The sequence below is a fragment of the Loxodonta africana genome, chromosome 27 (assembly GCF_030014295.1).
Source record: "Loxodonta africana isolate mLoxAfr1 chromosome 27, mLoxAfr1.hap2, whole genome shotgun sequence".
NCBI classification, from domain to species: Eukaryota; Metazoa; Chordata; class Mammalia; order Proboscidea; family Elephantidae; genus Loxodonta; species Loxodonta africana.
The window spans coordinates 15,022,009-15,041,366 of NC_087368.1; the positions used below are offsets into that span (position 1 = coordinate 15,022,009).

The following is a 19,358-nucleotide window of genomic DNA, read 5'->3' on the forward strand; positions in this document are numbered from 1 at the left end:
TACAGTATAATAACCTGTGTTATATGTGAGCATTCAGTGTGAGCACCATGCCACATTCTAGGACAGAGTTGTCCAATAAAACTTTCCACGATGATGGAAATGTTATCTGTGCTGCTCAGTACGGTAGTGTGACTGAAGAAATGACTTTTCAATTTTATTAAATCTTAATTAATTTAAATTTAAAAAGTCACACATAGACAGTGGCTACCATGTTGGATGGTACAAGTCTAGAACACAAAAGCTCTGCCGAGGCAGTAACTAGCAGCCGTGTTTGCCTCAGACCTTGGAGTGAAGGTCCCACAAGTATCAATTGCCTCAGATACTCACAATAAGTAGGCTGCCCCTTGGCGAAGGGAACAGGTGGGCCCAGGGAGTTCTTGGCTGTATGGGCCCTACCGCAAGCTGGCCTGGGCTTGAGTCTGCCAACATTAGTGCCCAGTGGGGCTCTGGCTCCCCCACAGGCCCTGGCCACTGTAGATTCACAATCATCCTGGAAAGCCTTTAACCCCTCCTCCCCTTCCTGCAGCCCAGAAACACAGTGGTCATCTCAAGGTTGCCCCTTCAGACAAGCTAGGACAGCCTCATCCAAGAATAGAAATAGTCATTCATTTGGTCCAAGTCACATCAGAATAGAGCTGACAGGGACTTTAGAAATCACTTCTTCCAACCCAACCCACCCCACTCCGGCCCCCTTTAACAGTTGAGAAACCCAGGCCTAGAACAGTGACCAGTATTGTCCTTGGCCTCTTTACTCAGGGCACTGATCCACTGAGTACACAGATGGGTCAGAAACACGTGTGCAAGAGAGAAAAACGGAAACCATCTGGTCTAGGTCAGGCATTCCTTCTCTCTTGTGGATCCTTATGGCCACACAGTAATTCCTTAAGATTGATGATGAGTAAGGTATCGTTTCAAAAGAGAACCAAGTGTCCTACCATTTAACCATCAACATATATGTTTGGGTCACTTACTGTTTTGGAGAACTTTTCTACCCTGTTCTTTCTGGAATACAATTCTCTTTTTTTAAATTCCTTCTTACACAGAGATTAGGCCCAGATCTTATACACAAAATATACTTGAAGAATATTTATTGATTGAATGACACTGTTCATCCATGGAGGGGAGTTGAGTATCTACTATAAATGTCACTTTTCCAAATAGAACGTTCTTCTTCACGTCTAACTACTGGTTCTGTGTTTTTTTTTTTTTTTTTCTTTCTTTCCCTCTAACAACTCAGCATGGTATGGAGTGCTTAGCCAAGGGTGGGACAGAGAGCTTGGTTTGGCTTTTTGTCTCCGATTTCTGAAAACAGCTCTTGGAATTTGCCTGTACTCCAAGTGAGCTCAAGCATAACAACGATTGTAAGGATGGCTCAGGACCGGGCAGAGTTTCATTCTGTTGTGCATAGGATCGCTATGAGCCGGAACCGACTCTATGACACCTAACAACAACAACAACCACCAAATGCCTTTGTTTTCCAAAATAGTCAGGCAAGTAGGCACTACACAGGCCCCCCACTTGTAGAACTAACTTCAGGAAGAAGGGGGACTTGATGAATCATGCATATTCATTGATCAGATCAATCATAGCTATGCATTAAGGCCTCATCATGCATATTCATTGAGGCTCCAATGACTAAGGGACCCTGGACCTTGGAGCTTCCTCTCTGGGGCCTCCCGAGTTGGTGAGAACACTCATACATGTGGGAGTGTCCAGCATGTCCCTGGGGACAATGAAAGCCTCATGCTGCTGGGCCCTCTTCTAGCCCTTGCCTGATAAGTCTCTTCCCTCGTATACTTTCTGGCTATAATAAATGGGTAACTCTAAGTATCCAAAAAAAGAAAAGAAAACAAACCCATTGCCATTGGGTCAATTCTGACTCATAGTGACCAGACAGGACAGAGTAGGACTGCCCCACAGGGTTTCCAACCACTGTGCCAAAAAACTGTTCACTGCAGAGTTGATTCTGACTCACAGCGACCCTATAGGACAGAATAGGACTGCTCCATAGGGTTTCCAAGGAGCAGCTGGTGGATTCGAACTGCTCAGCTTTTGGTTAGCAGCCGTAGTTCTGAACCACTGCGCCACCAGGGCTCCCAAGTATAGGTAATAAAACCAACCAAAATCAAACCTGCTGCTGTCTAGTCAATTCCAACTCATAGCGACCCTATAGGACAGAGTAGAACTGCCCCATAAGGTTTCCGAGGAGTGCCTGGTGGATTTGAACTGCCCACAGTTTGGTTAGCAGCTGAACTCTTAACCACCATGCCACCAGGGTTTCCAAGTATAGGTAATATTCTCCTTGAATTTTGTGAGCCATTACAGAGAACAAACAAACCCACAGGGTGTGTGAGCAGCAGGAGCTGGCAGGACAGAGTCTTAATTTGTGAAGATATAGCTCTGGGTGGCTGGTGGTCAGCGAAAGGTTTCACAGGCAGTCAGTGAAGAACAGAGTCCTTCCAGCTTGTGACCTGGCCCTGGGGGCTAGAGAGGGGAAGGGAGAGGGGCTGGCTGCTCTGAAGTGCAGGGAGTTGTACAGGCTCCTGAGCCTAGTATAAAATGTCCTGGCCACGGGCCAGGGTTGAGGTCTGCCCTAACTTTTGTTGGTTAGGGTCAAAGAGATAAAGTGCCATGAAAGTGGCTGGCAGTGAGGAAGTGATAAAGGTGGGGCTTGCCCACCTCACCCTTTTGGTAGCATCACACCAAGTCAGATGGACAAATCATTAATAGGTCATGCTTTGCTAGGAATATATAAACTATATCTGGCAGTGTCCAGGGTTACCCCATATGCCACTTGGGCCCCAGTTGACAGCCAGCTTCCTGGGATTGGTTGGAGATCCAGGAGCAGACCCTGGGGAGGGAGGGAAAGGCCCCATCAGATGGCTCCCCCTCCCAGGTATCTGAGGTGACCCCAGCTTGGCAAGGACAGAATGTTCCCACAGAGAGGAGGGCGAGGGGGTGAGAAGCCTGCAAAGAGGACAGTGACTCCAAGAGGAGCCTCTCTAACCTGAACCAAGGTAAGAGGAAGGGCCACCAAGCTCTGAGCTGTAAGGGAGGGAGCAGGGAGTGGGGTTCAGGCCATTTGTCCTGTGTGTGCTGGATCTCTGGGGCACACTGGGTGGGGAAGGAGAACATTGGTTGCAAAAGTTCATTGCTTCAGATATAGCCTAGCAAATCACATCAGATGTGAAGTGGGAACAGCTATCATGATTTGAAACAGTCTGGATAATAAACTATGGGAGTGTTATACATTGGGAGTGGATGGACACCCCTGAAATGTACCAGGGAATTAGTTGCAATAAAAACACTCAAAATAAATCACCCCAAAGTTCCAGCAAGCAGAAAATATATAAGTCAGGAAGGTGAGTAATCTAGGTTCCCCTGGGTATTATATATCACTTTTAATGATACTATGTGAGGATATGATCCCATTTTTCTCTATAATTACAGCTGATAAATATCTTCAAGTGGATATTCATGGCAAACTTTACGTTTTAAAAATATTAACCTAGTATTTACCAGAGTTCCATTGCTGAAGGTAGAGCCTGAATTTGAATGTGGAAAACACTACCAAAGCCCTGCTCATCTCAAAACACAAATGAATAAAAAATTAATCCCATGGGATTTTTGGCCAGTGGCTGGCCAGCAAGATGAGAGTGGCTGGCTCGTTTTAATGCTTCAAGCTGCTGCCATTTTATCACATGGTAAGTTTTCAAGTATCCAAAACTGCTACAGAAGGAAGAAAAAAAAAAGTCAAAAGTAAACTGGGCTGAAATGCCAAGCCTGCTGTTTGATGGCTGTGATAGATCAATTTTCAAAAATATTCACTCCTGTCTCCACCGTCTCCACGGGAGGATTGTATTTCCCCACCCCTTGACTTTGGGCTTGGCTACGTGATTTGCTTTACCCAATGCAGTGTTAGCAGACATGATGCAAAGACTTGAACTGTGCTTGGGTGGTGGGGATTAAGCTCTTGAACCTCTGTCCCAGGGAATCCTTTGGTCCAAGAAGGAAGACAGACATGAGACCAAACCCAGACCCAACCTGCAGCTTACAGCCACCCAGCCAAGTCAAACCAGCATTAGCCGCTCCCCAGCTGAGAATAAATGATTATTGTTTTAAGTTTTGAGGTGGTTTGTTATGCAGAAATACAACTGATGAATTGGCAGAGCCTCAGTTTCAGTTAACATGGGAATGACAATATCTACACCATGATGTAATGCCATTGTCACTGTACCTAATGAAGACCAGAGTGCCCTGCTCCTGGCTTGGCTTCCCCTACATTCTATGTGGTGAATTTACTAAGATGGAACTACATTTCTCAGAATTCCCTTTCCCGAATAGTCCTGGGTGCACATTGGCCATGAGAGACATTTTGTGCAAGATTTGGAAGCCAGAAGTAAAGCAGTATACATAGTTTTTAATACTCTGAAGGTTGAAGCAGGGCACCAAGCACAGTGGCAGCTCACACACATTGTTGTTTATCTGCTAGCTTGGCTTCTTGGCCTGAGTCCTGGGTCAAGTGCTTATGTAATTCCGTGGTAAAGGGCACCAGCTTCCCCTGCAAGTCATCCCTGGCATTGAAGTTGCAGGTGGTGAGAGACAAATGTAGGTTCTAATTTGTATTTGCTCTTGTTCACACCCAGTTTTCTACCAGTTTGGCCGACTGCTTTAGGCTAAACATCAGATGCAGAAATAACAGTCTTGCCTTGACACCTCCACTATCTCCCACAATCATGTATAGTCTAATCCTATAACAAATTCCTCATTCCCTTTCACTCATGGTGCTTCCGGTTCTCTGGGTTGAACCCTAACTGACACATTATGGTAGAGTCCATTGTAGTCTTAACCTGTTAAGTTCATTCAGTTACCTGAAACCATAGTTTTGAGCTTTTTCTCATGGATCAAGAAGTATGTAAGATTAAACTACCATTTATTGAGCCCTGACTGTGTGCAAACACTATGCTAACATTAAATGGTCCCAAGACTCTCATACAGTCTGGTTCACTCATCATCATCACCAATTGGTAGTTCAGAGATTCCTGCTAGCTGCAGTAATGCTCCACGTTCTCACCGACACTTGGGACTGCAGGCTGGGATGCAATGCCCTCTGGGATGACTCTGGGTGGCCTGTGCTGCCTTCATGTAAAGAGCCTGTTACACAAGTCGTGTCCTTAAGGGGTTGTTTCCCCATCCTCAGCTGTGACATTAATCTTTGCCCAAAAGTACCACCTGTGACTCTATTCAAGAACTCAGTTATTCTATATTATGAATTGGATCGTGTCCCCGCAAAATGTGGCAACTTGGTTAGGCCATGATTCCCAGTATTGTGTGGTTGTCTACCATTTTGTGATCTGATGTGATTTTCCTGTGTGTTCTAATTCCTACTTCTATGATATGAGGCAATTTTGGAGGCAGTTATGTTAATGAGGCAGGATTCAATCTACAAGATTAGGTTGTGTCTTAAAGTCAATTTCTTTTGAGATATAAAAGAGAGAAGCAGGCAGAGAGACACGCGACCTCATACTACTAAGAATGAAGAACCAGTAGGGAAATTCGTCCTTCGGACTCGGAGTCTCTGTGCTGAAGCTCCTAGACCAGGGGAAGATTGATGACAAGGACTTTCCCCTAGAGTTGAAAGGAGAAAGCCTTCCCCTGGAGCTCGCACCCTGAATTTGGGCTTCTAGCCTCCTGGACTGAGAGAATAAATTTCTCTTTGTTAAAGCCATCTACTTGTAGTATTTCCGTTATTGCAGCCCTAGATAACTAAGACACTCTCTAAGGATGAAGTCTGGTCCCAAATCTTTGCGTAGGGGCTGGGTCATTTTACCATGGTCAGGTTTCACAGGGTGACTGCTTGTCTGCCTCAGTCCCAAGTGTTGGCCCTCCTGGACTGAAGCTAGACCTGTGGTTCTGTGCCACTTGTTGGGGTGCCCCACCTCTGACTAGACATTTACCCCTACTGGGGAGCCACTTCATACTGAACCCTTCCCTCATTCACTATCTCTCATTTGCTGGATCAGGACTGAGGTGGTTGCATCCCTTGGGTACAGCCTACTGGGTCCTCCTGTGCCTCTGCAGTCTGCATTGGTAGCCAGGTGAGTTGTCCAGCATTTGTCCTATCCCAGGAAGTAAGTGTGTGACAAGGCCAGGACTTTTCCCTAGTTATACAAAGATTAAATAGAGTAGGGCTTCTTGCAACAACAGTAATAACAACTAAAAGATGTGTGTGGTTACATAGGCAGGTATGTATGCTTTTGCATGTATAGGAAAGCACATACGAATATACTAACGTATGTATAGGTGTTTCTGTAGGCAAATGTATATACATGTTTGTGGGTGGTGCATATATATTCATATATAAAATAAAGCACAGAGGAAGCACATTTATGGATACTTTCTAGACATAACCGAACACCTCGTGGGACTGGGTTACTGAGTTTGAGGGCTTAGGACCATAGTCTCTGGGGGCAACTCAGTCAATTGGCATAGCTCTTAAAGATAATATTCTACATCCTAGTTTGGTGAGTAGCAACTAGGGTCTTAAAAGCCCGTCTAAGATACAACTGTTGGTCTCTATGTGTCTGGAGCAAAAAGAAGGAAACCAAAGACTCAAAGAAGAAATTAGTCTACAGGACTAATAGTCTACACGAAACACGGCCTCACTTACCCGGAGACCAGAAGAACTAGATGGTGCCTGGCTACCACTACCAACCGTTCCGACCAGGGATACAATCAGTGGTCCTGGGCAGGATGTGGAAAAATGTAGAACAAAATTCAAATTGCTAGAAAAGGCCAGGTGGCTGGACCAGTAGAGGCTAAAGGAACTCCCGTGATTATCACCCTGGGATACCCTTTAAACTTGGAACTCAGGTATCTCCCGGAGGTCACTATCAGCCCAAAGACAGAGTGGCTTATAAGATAAATAATATCACCCATAAGTACTGTGATCCTCTAAACAATCATCTAAATGAGACCTAATGGTCAACATTTAACCTAGACCAAAGATGGGAAGGTAAAGGAGGGCAAGGAAGCTAGATTAATGGAGACAGAACCACCAGGGGGAAATAATGAGAATGCTAACACATTGTGAAAAGCCTAACCGATGTCATTGAATAACACGTACAGAAATCGTTAAATGAGAACCTAATTCGCTATGTAGGTTTTTTCCCCAGGCCTGTCTTCTGACAAGCCTCTGGGGGCGGGGGGGTTTGAACAGCCAATCTTTTGGTTCGTAGTTAAGCACTTAACCGTTTGCATCACCCAGGGATGCAGAACTCCACTAAGAGTTGTGTTTTCCCGAGGTCTACACAGGGCTCTGCTGCAAGTGGGTCGTCTCTGCAAGTACATACAGGTGGAGATGTTTCTCCCTATTTTAAGCATTTTTATGGAGCCACAGGATAGTTTTTAACTATGGTTTCTTTTTCATGTTCTTTGTTTTAAACTCCTAACAAAGAATAATTTGTAAAATGGTTTCCCGGTCGAATATGTAATCACGGGCAATTTGTTTTGTAGGAAGTGGGGAACGGCTGGCATCCTCCAATGGAGTCAGTTAAATAAATCCTAATCACTTACACCTGCAGCTGTCCCTTTGTAAGGTGCGTAATTAGCAGCCGGAGTGTGTGCTGGAAACATGTGATGGTCCGTTAAAGAGGGGTACAGCCCAGAGGCCACTCAGATTTGAGACTCTCCCTACTGGGTATGTTAACCCGGTTTGGGCTCCACGGTCACTTGTTAAAGCCGACAGCATGCCTGAACGCAAAGTGTGTGGCCAAAGGAGCCCACACTCATTGTTCCACGTGCAAAGCAGGTGTGCCATTTAAAGAATTGGGTCCATTTCCTTTTCACGTTGTGATTATGAACTCCCTTCCGCTTTTCTAGCCCAGTGAGTGGTTCTCAGCCATGGCTGCACATTACAACCACCGGGAGACTTTTAAAACTCTTGATGCCCAAACCGCACACCTCACCCATGAAATCACTCTCTGGGCTAACATCCAGGCGTTGGTAGTTTTTAAAGCCCCTCAGGTGATTTCAACGTGCTGCCAAGTTTAAGAACCAGTTCTAGACCCGATTCTCAAACTTCAGCTACACCTGGAGGCTTATTAAAATGCAGATGGCTGGGCCCCACCTCCAAGCAGTTCAGTAGCTGGGGTTGGGGAGGTCCAATAACTCACACTCCTCAGATTTATTAAAATGCTGCCGGTATGGTAAACCTTTTTTTGCACCTGATATATGACAGGCATTGTGCTAAGTGTTTTACAGTCATTAGCTCATTTAACAAGGAGCTCTTGTGGTGCAGTGATTAGGCATTCTGCTGCTAACCAGAAGGTTGGTGGTTTGAACCCACCCAGCCACTACTCCTCAGGAGAAAGATGTGGCAATCTGCTTCCTTACAGCCTCGGAAACACTATGGGCACTTCTACTCTGTCCTATCGGGTCACTATGAGCTGGAATCAACTGACGCCACAGCGAGTTATTTTGGAGCTCATTTAACCATTTTCACAAGGCTGTTTCATTCTCGTGCTTGTTTTAACGAAACAGTGCCAGAACTCAGACACCTGCCGCAATTACTCTACCTCATCACTAGGTTTATTTTCTCCTGGGTCCTAACTAGTCTGTCCTCTTCACTTTATCTAGTGCCTAGCACGTGATGGACACTCCACAAATATTTGTCCAACGAATGAGCAGCCTGATGGAAGAGGTACTATTATGGTCGACATTTCATAGATCACAGACGTTTTAAAAAAAAAAAAAATTAACTTCTCCAAGTCATAGAGGAACTGAGCCACTGTGCTTGGACCACAGCTGAGCTCCCAAACCACTGTAAGGACTGATAGGTCATCAGCCTTAAATATAGTCATTCTCCCAGCAGGAAACTCAATCACTCATCTAAGGATGCCGAGTATCTTTGCTTTATTGCCACTTGCTTCAAAGCTTTTTGTTTTTTCCAAATAATAATAAAAACCAAGAATCCAAATCCAGGTGGCCAAACTATAGACAGTGGCAAGCTCTTTTTGATTTAAAAGCTCTGTTCATACCAGAAACCTACTTAAAATGCCCCAAAGCCAGTTAAGATTTCTACCTGGTGTACAATTACATTACACTACATTTACGCTATAACCTTTTAATTCAAAATGTTATTTAGGTACAGAAAAATGACAGGAAAACAACTGGATTTAAATTGTCTTTACATAGCATGCCAATACATTCATTTTGGTAATAAATTAATATATTTATAGTTATCAAAAATGTCAATTTCCAAGAGAAATGCTTCTGGGTGTGTACACCAAAGTGTATGTAGAACCAGCTGACTTTATATTCAAACTCTGAAGTGCAGCAACAAGTTATTGAAGAATGGAGTGTCTTCACAGTAAATCATGATCTAAACAGTTCGAGTTTATAAAGGTTTCATTTGCCATTTCAGTTCCTGCAAGCTACCAAGCCTGATGATACAGAACAACTTAGAGTTAATCCAGGCTCCTAATTGTACAGAACAGGGATCCACTAGCCTTGCCAAAGATCACAAAGCCAGTAAGAGACAGAACCTGGACTACGAATCAGTTGAGGTGCTCCAGAAGCATGTTGGGTTAAATAAGGCACAAATATCACACAAAATTCTAGTTCATATCTGAAAAGATCCTGGTTTCACTTTCTGCTTAACAAAGAATTGAATCCTGATGCGTTCTTCTGTAGTTCACAGATTTAATGACTCGGTTGCTTTGGAAACAAAATCATTCCCATTGTTGCAGCTTATCACTGAACACTGACTGCTAGTGTTGTTTACGCTTCTTTTCTCCTGGGATGTTTGGATTTGGGCAACTTTTCTTCCTGTTCTATACTCAGGATACATCTACATTAACGGCGTCTCTTCTTGTTTGAAATTGAACATCAGCAGGAGGAACCAACACGTTATTGATAGCTACCAAGCCGTCAACATTTGATTTCATTTCTCCTTATGGCTCATTCCAGTCAGTCAACGCTTAGTATTCTGCTGTTCACTTGAGCACTTGCTGGTTCCGACAGCTTCTGCAGAGCAGTTGTGGATTACTTCTGGGTGTCAGCGTCTCACCTAGCAAGGAGGTTTCTCATCACATCAGGAATATGCCATATGATGTTTCTGGTCATCCCAAGCATCCCAGCATACAACTTCTGGTGACTCACTGCCTAACGGTTAAACACAGCCATGCTGCTGGCAGCCAAAAAAGGCCATTCACTTGTTTTAATTTAAACCCCTGGTGTGTGCAGCACATTTCTCAATCAGTTACAGAACGTTCACCTTCTGACAAGCTATTTTTCTCTCTAGTTGCAGGAGCCGTTCCCCAAACATCCTGCCAAACAGTGCTTCTTTTTTTACTTTTTATGCATACATGAAAGTTGTATATATAAAGAGAATTTTCAAATTTCCTTATGTGACTCTAACTTTTGCTACTCTCAGCACTGCAGCAAAGGCAGGCTGGTGGCTTATCTTTATTTGTTTTTCCCCCAAGGGCAGTATTTCTCTAAGAGTGTGTCTGGTTTGGTTGCAGGTTATAGGTTCACTAGCTGTACCCTCCATGGGCGTATTTACTTAAAAAAAGGCCTCCTGTTTTCAAGCTCATCTTCAGCAAATCGAAGAGTTATTATAGATCCTTCACCTTTCAGGAGCAACCTGATACTGTGAGAATGCTGAAAGCACTGCCGCCAGCCATAAAGACTTGACATTAACCCCCAGGTGCAGTGAGGTTTCATTAGCCTTTTTTAAAAACAAGGAAACAAAAATCCAGCCATAAAATATGACTTGCCCTGATCTGGCAGAATTGCTCAAGCATTTCACTTGCTAAGGAGGCACGTTTTGCTCCTCATTCTTTCTTTGGCTGTTTTGTCTTTTTATCTTGTCCTGATTTTAAAGGAACATACTGAATATCAACAAGAAAACAAAACATTCTTTGATCACTTCATTTTTTGATCTTTCTTTCTTATTCAACTAACTTTGAGCTCTGGGGAAATCAGGAAACCAGTATATTTTCTTTGTAATAGCACGCCCAGCCCTCTACACATGAAGTGTAACAGATATAAGCCATGCTTAACGGAACCTGAACATTTTAATAATGACAAGGCTGGGGAGGCTAACTTGGTGCAGGAACTGGAAGTGCAGTCCTGACAAGGAAGCTAATATTCTTAAATTTAAAACAGGAAAGGTGATGTCAAATTTCAAAGGAAGGGCTAATTTTAATAATCTTAATGACCAAGCTAAAAGTACAATCCCTTTTTTGTAAAGGACTACCAATGGCTTTGAGGTAGATGACACTGTTATCAGATACTGAACTAATTGGGTTTGAGATCTGATGAAGCTGAGGGAAAGAAAACACTGGTCTGAAACCATCTCCCTTTAAAACTCAGGTGGAAAATTAGGAACATTTGCAATTCAAAGTTGTAAGTGTGGAAATCAAGCATGTCATGTTGTGGCTAGCTTCTTTAACTGGGGATGAATGTGGCTGTCCAAGCAAAGAATCCATACCCTAACGGAACAGCAAGCAACAAAACGGTTGTCCCCGTGAACAGGCTTGTAACTTTCCATTTGATTTTTCCAGCTTGGCTCATTCTCAGTTGTTCAAGATTTGGATTCCTAAGGCCGTCTTCAGCATTTAACTAATTCTTTGTTGGTGGAAGGGGCTGGGACTGTTTCTCCACACATAAACTGATCCTAAGACAGAATGAGAAATGACATTAACCATCAAATCTCCATGTCACAAATGCATTAATATTAAACTTCAATGTTCTCACAGAATCAATACAGTTCCGGTAATTTAGCTTTTCTATACTATGCCGCTTCATCATTGTTCAGAGTCAATGTTAGCACCAGAATGAGAATCTTGAAAAGGTATCAGTTTTCATACTGAATTTATATTTAATACAAAGCACCCTGGCTTATAAACAAACCGTCCTGTCTTCACTAGGAGCACCCACTTCTCAGAAGTCACATTTAAAAGGCATGTCACATCTTTTCAAATTCTGTATTAATTGCTACTTAAACTAAACCTTCTTTACGTCAACATTTAGTCATTCAAATACCTGCCCTCTCCAAAGTTAACACTTCCTCCAATTAAAAGGAACAGGTCTTTATGTATTTCCCACCACAGACAATCTGCAATGTTAACTAGTTTGTAATTGAAGTGCAATTTCTGATGCCTTATCCCGGTTCATGTCAGCTGCCACAAAACCTTCACATCCCAGGTCACCCCTTGTCTCCTGCCATCGGATGCACATAAGGATCAGTCCCTATTCCGTCCCTCTCTCCCGCACAGCACCTGGAACCTTCCCACTGTCAGCAAAACGTCTTCCTTAAACTGTCCCTTAGCCTCCTTGCTCTAATAAAGTGGTTCTCAGTCAGGGGTGATTTTGCCCCCCCCCCCCCGGAACACTTGGTGAGAAGACTTGGTGCGGCAGTGGTTAAAGTGCTTGGCTGATAACCAAAAGGTCAGCACTCAAACCCACCAGCTGCTCCGCGGAGAAAGATGTGGCAGTCTGCCGCCGTAAAGATTCACAGCCTTGGAAACCCTATGGGGCAGTTCGACTCTGTCCTTTAGGGTCACTATGAGTCGGAATCGACTCAACGGCAGTGGGTTTTGGTTTCTGGGAACACTTGGCAAGGTCTGGGGACGTTTTTGTTGTCAAAACTGGGGGGAGGGGAGTCACTATTGGCATTTAGTGGGTAGAGGCCAGGGATGCTGCTAAATATCATACAATGTGTAAGACAGCCCCCTACAACAAAGAATTATCAGGCCCCAAATGTCAATAGTGCTGAGGGTGAGATGCAGCCATCCCCTCAGGATAGTGCTTCCCCACATCTCCCTCAAGTGGTGACTCCATGTTCTCTTTGAGTCCTAGTACCACAGAGCTTGATTGGGTGGCTAGGGGAGAGGACATCATTCCTGATTCCTGACACCATCATTTCCTTTCTGAACTTCCCCTTTCCCTCTATTTTTAACCAGGTTCCCCGTTAACCTTTGGACCCGTTACCATCAAAGTTGATTCCCAGTTATAGCAACCCTATAGGACAGAGTAGAGCTGGCCCATAGGGTTTCCAAGGCTGTAACCTTTACGGAAGCAGACTGCCACATCCTTCTCCTGCGGAACAGCTGGTGGGTTTGAACCCGACCTTTTGGTTAGCAGCTAAGCAGTTAACCACTGTGCCACCAGGGCTCCTGGACAAAATGATAACCTTGGTTAAATCCAACTTCCTGTGTCTACACCTGTGCAGCTGAATGTCTACCACCTAAACGTTCTCTTGATTCTGTATCACCACCAGTTACTGCCTCATGTCTCTGCTCCCCTTTGCAGAAAAAATCCTGGAAAGAAATGTCTATACTTGCTACCTCCTATTCCTCTTCTCCCATTCTCTTCAGCCAGTTTCTCCAGTCAGGTATCTGCCCCCACTACTCCATTAATCGCCATCACAAATGACCTCCATGTTGCTAAATCCGATGGTTAATTCCCAGTTCTCATGCTATCAAAGACATCTGACAAGGCTGATCACTTCCTCCTTTTTTCATTTGGCTTCTAGGATATGACACTGTTGATTTTCCTCCTTCTTCAGTGGTTGCTCCTTTTCAGTCAGTTTTGCTGATTCCTCCTTCACCTCTTAATGTTCGGTTACTCCAAGGCTCAGTCCTTTCTTTTGTCCATCTCTATCTACATTCACAGCTCTGGTGATCTCATCCAGTCTCATGGCTCTAAATACCATCTATATGCCAACAACTTCCAAATTTATCTCTCTCCAGGTCTCTCCTGAACTGCAGATTGTATATTCAACTGCCTACTCAACAGCTCCACTTGGATAAAAAATAGACCTCTCAAATTTACAATATCCAACACAAATTCCTAATCTTGGTTGCCCCTCTTTCCGTACCTGAAACGTGTAGTAACCGCCCCTTCGGTTTTGTAGTTACCTCTTCCTTCATTCTTACAAGACTAAGGGCACACATGTTGAAATCCTCCTTGACTCCTCTCATACCCTATGTCCAATCAGTTAGAAAACCTTAGGCTTCAAAATGTATCCAGAATCCAACTACTTCTTACCATCTCCATTGCTGCAGCCTGGTCCGAGCCACCTCATTTCCTGCCTGGATTAGTGTAAGAACCTGCTAACTGGCTTTCTTGCTTCTATCCTTCCTCTCTCAGTCTACTCTCAACACAGCTGCCAGAATCATCTTTTTAAAACTTAAATCAGATTATGGCACTCCTCTATTCAAAAGTCCTTCAGTGGTTCCCCATTTCATTCACAGTAAAAGCCAAGGTCCTTAGAGTCGCCCACAAACATCTCTGTCATCTGCCCCACTCCACTAATTTCATTGTGGACTACTCTCACCCTCATTTACTCTACTCTGGTTATACGGGTGTCCTTGCTGTGCCTTGAAAAAACAGGCATGTTCCTGCCTCAGGGCCTCTTCAGTGAATGTTCCCTTTGCTGGATTTCTCTTTTCTCCTATATGCGCTCACTCACTGCCTCACCCCCTTCAAATCTTTCCTCAGATGTATTCCTCTTAATAAGACCTACCATAACCATCCTCTTTAAAACTGCAACCTACACCCATGCCTCCTCCTAGTCCAGCACTCCCAATGATCACCCTTACCCTGTTCTCCTTTTGTTCTAATGCACATTTTACTTTCTATATACACAGTATAATTTACTTATTACATCTGTTTATTATAGTCTCTCCCTCCCACTCCCTCTGGATTCTAAGCCCCATAAGAGTAGGGATTTTTATCTGTTTAGTTCACTGAACCAAATTCATTTAACACTGGCTGGTGCACAGTACAGGCTTGATAAATATTAGTTTGAAATTGAAAGAATAAAAGAACCAATCCTTCAATTTCTAAATTATGGCTTGAATTAACCTACTTCTCCCATGAGGTTCTGTGCCTTCCCCACATACTCACTTTAGAATTCATCCTTAAGCATCTTAAGCTTTAGAAAAGCCTTGTAAGCTCCTTACTTCAGTAGACCAAAAATTGAGGGTGGAGATGACAATAACATTTATTTTCTTTTCCATGCTCAGCAGCCATTAATTCAGACTAAGGTGATATTGTAAAATACCAACCATGAATTATATCTCAAAAAAGGATAATTGAGAGTTCTATGTATAAACTAGAGCCCCGGTGGCACAGTGGTTAACTACTCAGCTGCTAACCAAAAGGGCAGAAGTTCAAAGCCCCCAACTGCTCTTTGGAAACCCTATGGAGCAGTTCTACCCTGTCCTATAGGGTTGCTATGAGTCAGAATCGACTCATGGGCAATGAGTTTTTTTTATGTATAAACCAGGGAGTACCTGGGCAGTGAAAACAGTTAAGCATCTGACTACTAGCTGAAAGGCTGGTAGGTAAAACTCATCCAGAGGCATCTCAGAAGACAGGCCTGGTGATCTACTTCTGAAAGGTCACAACCACGAAAACTCTATGGAGCACAAATCTACCCTGCACACATAGGATAGCCACGAGTTAGAATCGATTCGATGGCAGCTAACAACATGTATAAAACACATGCACACACAAATCGCCCACAGAAAACTCTACAGAGCACAGCTCCACTCTAACACACATGGGGCCACCATGAGTCGGAGTACACTGGATGGCATCTGGTGGTTTTATGAAATAACCAGGCAAGAAAAACTATAGGGTTGTTCTCTTCAAAATGAGTCTAGGAGTTCTGAACATTTTTAATTACATATGAAATACAGGAAAGATGTTATTGTGTGCCATCGAGTGATTCTGACTCATAGTGACCCTATAGGGCAGAGCAGAACCACCCCATAGGGTTTCCAAGGCTGTAATCTTTATGAGAGCAGATCGCCAGGTCCTTTCTCCTGCAGAGCTCCTGGTGGGTTTGAACTGCCGACCTTTCTGCTAGCAGATGAGAACTTAATCATTGTGCCACCAAAGCTCCTTAGAAGAATAATAAAGACTGTCAATTAAATAATCTTCATATTTATTTTTTGTCTTTAATAAGTAATCAATTTTCATTAGACAAAATGCAGTTCTCTTTAATACATTACTCTTTCCAAAGCTAAAATGAAATAGGTAATTTGAACTTTTTTAAACTTAAATTTACTAGACAGCTATTTATTAATGGTTTTAAAATGTTTTGTTTAAAAACATAGCACTTTACCTAACCCTGATATAAAAGATTCTCCAGCAGTTACATACCACAGAAAGGCTGCTTTAGGTTCTTGCCATGTGTTATATAAACCCCTCCCCCATTTGGTCATTAGAGTCCTTACTTTGTCATAAATCACTTTTATAATGAGAGAGCAGCTAGGACATGTTGCCACGTCTTCCCCATTCTCCAGATCCTCCTACAACAAAACCAAACACCATGTGGTCAGCATTATCTTCCCTTCTGCCATATCTTCTCCCACCCTGATTTGCAAATCCCTTTTTGGCTTGCCTCCAACCCATGGGGTATGAGGGGCAAGAAACGCCAACCCCATTTTTCTTGAAGCGTCACTTAGGGGAAGCCCCCGGTCGCCTCAAAACCCTTGGAAAAGTAAAAGCGCGTCCCCTCCTCCAAAAAAGAATCCCAGAAAGGAACCCGCTCCCCTCCGCCAAGACCCCAACCCGGACTGCCTGAAGGCCAGAACAATGTGCCTTCACACATCGAGAGCTCAGAGTATTAAACTCGGGGGTGGGGATCAGAAATAGGATAAAGAGGCCATGGGTGACCCAGAGTCTTAAAAGCGACGGAAAATCTGAAGAGACACGGCAGAGCCAAAGTCGCGCCTGCTCCGGGGAGTCATCCGGGCGGACTCTGAAGTTACCTTGGTGATACAGAAGTTATCCCCACACGGGCAGGGGTAGAAATAGGACTCCGAGTCCTCGTCATACTGGAAGTCCTCGATCTCCACCTCGTCGTGAAACACCGCCATTATTTCTGGGGTCCGCCAAAGCGGTGCCGCCCTGTCGTCTCACGCCGCCTCCAGCTGCCCAGCTTCACCCGGCTCCAGCCCGGCAGGGCCTTCTCCACGCGAAGCAGCCAGGAACTCTCACTTCCGGCGCACAAAAAATGACGCATCGCCGGGTTTGGAGGCGAAATCGGTGACCGGTAGCTGTCACCAGGGAGACGGCGGAGACCGGGGCCGGAAACGCTGGAGGGACGGGACTACCTGATCGATGTTGTCGCGCACCCCTCCTCCCATTGGACAGCAGCGACCAATAGAATGTCGGGACAGCTCGAGGGTCTGCTACGTCACTTCGGAGTCGCCGGAGGCCTTCCGGCGACTCAGGTGGGATTTGGGCCGGGTCCGCACGCTAGGTCTCGGCAGCGGAATCGAAGCCTCTCACGGCCGCGGTCGTTTCCCCTCTTCAGCGCGGCTAAAGGCTGCGACAGGCTCTGGGTGGCATCGACCCGGCCCTCGGGGCCCCTCGGGAGAGGGGTCACCGCTTCGCTTCGTCTGAGAAGGCAAGGGGAGCAGCTCTGCCTCCTCCACCTCCCGTTCTGGTGACTGTCCAAAGATTCCCTTGGGATTTCCATTCACCGAGTGACCCTGCGTTCAGGGCGACGCCCAGCTTGTTAAAGTCCCTGGTTGCAGGCGACTTCTCAGGTACATCCCCGACTCTTTTTCCCCCACCCTGGGTATCGTCAGATGCCCTGGATTGTGTTGCTGAAGGGGCCAAGACTTGCAAGGCAGAGATCGAGTTTTAGTCCTATGTCTGCTAGGCGTATAAAAAAAAAACCCAGCGCATTACTAATAACCGACTTGTAATACGAGTAATAACGTAGTTTATTGTTGGGCGTTTGTTAATGTACCAGATATTGTGCTAAGTATAATTCTTCCAGCAACTCTGAGAGTAAAAATGTTGTTTTATTTAATTATCTTGAAATAGGTACAGAGTATAGGGCAACGATACCAAGGTCAGGCACCTAGGAAATGAAGAGCCTATGAGTGTCCAGAGCCCGGGGCAGGTTAGTTACTTAATCTTTGTAAAAGGGATGGCATCAGCAGGCAGAGTCACTGGCCCGAGACCTCTGTGTACCTTGCGAAATGCCAGTATAAGGTGGTTTATTTTGAAAGTAGCGCTAGTACCAGTTTCGGCACAACAGGGTTTTTCTCCATTACTAGGTGTTGATGCAAAACAAGACAAACCCTCAATGAGATGCACTGACAGAGTAGCCACAACAGTGGACTGAGACATGCCAGTGATAAGGAAGATGGCACAGGACGGACCACATTCCGCTCTGTTATATGTAGGGCTGTGGTGAGTGGGAGCCGGCTGAACAGCAAGAAGCTTATCTTCATGGAGAAGGAGGGGTAGTGAAACAGCATTGGGTTAAGGAGCAGAAGACCTGGGCTTAGACTCTCACTACTGTGGGTTAGCTCTGGGCCCTGGTCACGTACATTCTCTGGGCTTTTTTTGCTTTCCTGACTGAGAGATGATTTACGAGATCTCTTTCAGATCCAACATTCTGTTTAATGGAAATGATGAACTTTACTTGGTTCTGCAATTATATATATCGTGTTTAGTTACTTATATAATATCTATATGTAAAGCATAGTTGTATACATGCTTATATATGTACACACACTCAAATGTTTGCATGAAGTTACCAATTTTGTGTACCCTGAGGGGATGTATCACCCTGTTTGGCCCTTTTGGAGCTTGAAAAATTAAAGGAGCCTTTGGGAGAAAATTGAGAATTACATTAAAGGAAGGTTTGTAGGAGAGTATTTCAAAGGCCTCAGAAAACTATTTTGTGTAATTGAACATCTACCCAGCAGGTATGAAACATTTGTTAAACTTGTGGAGGGTTAGCTGGAATGATCCTGGTCTGTCCGGGCAAAGGAGAAGTCCCAGCAAAGCCAGTGTAGCTCAGTGGTTTCTCCCTACATGTCTTCGAGACATGAATATTGCCTGGGTGGCCTCTTGGACACGGGAGAGCAAGGGAGATTCTCCGGTATCTATTCTGTAGTCCTGATGATCATTTTGAGGTCGGGAACCATTTTTAGTTCTTGAGCGCTTCTGATTATCCAAAAAAACTAAACCCACTGCTGTCGAGTCAATTCCGACTCATAGCGACCCTATAGGACAGAATAGAACTGCCCCGTAGAGTTTCCAAGGAGCGCCTGGAGGATTCGAACTGCCGACCCTTTGGTTAGCAGCCGTAGCACTTAACTACTACACCACCAGGGTTTCCCTTCTCAGTATACCAAAAAACCAAACGAAACCCAGTGCCGTCAAGTCGATTCCGACTCATAGCGGCCCTATAGGACAGGGTAGAACTGCCCCACAGAGTTTCCAAGGAGTGCCTGGAGGATTCGAACTGCCGACCCTTTGGTTAGCAGCTGTAGCACTTAACCACTACGCCACCAGGGTTTCCCTTCTGA

The 19,358-nt window shown here is 44.6% G+C and overlaps 2 protein-coding genes across 5 annotated transcripts in view; one reads left to right on the top strand and one right to left on the bottom strand.

Annotated features, from left to right (window-relative positions):
• Positions 1-8,896: 8,896 nt before the first annotated feature.
• On the bottom strand, positions 8,897-17,373 carry DPH3 (diphthamide biosynthesis 3). Of its 2 annotated transcripts, XM_003415740.4 has the most exons (3): positions 16,794-17,309; positions 16,257-16,331; positions 8,897-11,683 (listed from the first exon to the last, which is right to left on the bottom strand). In XM_003415740.4, the coding sequence occupies exons 1-3, from the start codon at positions 16,899-16,901 to the stop codon at positions 11,618-11,620; spliced, it is 249 nt and encodes an 82-aa protein (XP_003415788.1). In that variant the 5' UTR covers positions 16,902-17,309; the 3' UTR covers positions 8,897-11,617. The 2 variants fall into 2 exon arrangements, with proteins under 2 accessions (XP_003415788.1, XP_003415789.1); XM_003415741.4 differs by lacking the exon at positions 16,257-16,331 and having other exon boundaries at positions 16,794-17,373.
• Positions 17,363-19,358, top strand: part of OXNAD1 (oxidoreductase NAD binding domain containing 1) — a 43,338-nt gene continuing 41,342 nt past the window's right edge. Inside the window, exon 1 of one of the 3 annotated variants that reach the window (XM_003415739.4) lies at positions 17,363-17,576. The gene's annotated coding sequence lies outside the window, so the exon portion shown is untranslated. The remainder of the gene's footprint in view (positions 17,577-19,358) is intronic. The other 2 variants (XM_023554949.2, XM_010595568.3) reach the window with 2 other exon arrangements.

What these genes read in the sequence shown, in the direction of transcription:
- DPH3 (XM_003415740.4), bottom strand. Translation starts at nt 16,901, where the DNA reads ATGGCGGTGTTTCACGACGAGGTGGAGATCGAGGACTTCCAGTATGAC. An exon ending in ATAACTTCTGTATCACCAAG is followed by an intron (nt 16,332 to 16,793) that starts GTAACTTCAGAG and finishes GTTTTGTTGTAG; the next exon opens with GAGGATCTGGAGAATGGGGA. An exon ending in TAAAAGTGATTTATGACAAA is followed by an intron (nt 11,684 to 16,256) that starts GTAAGGACTCTA and finishes ATTCTGTCTTAG; the next exon opens with GATCAGTTTATGTGTGGAGA.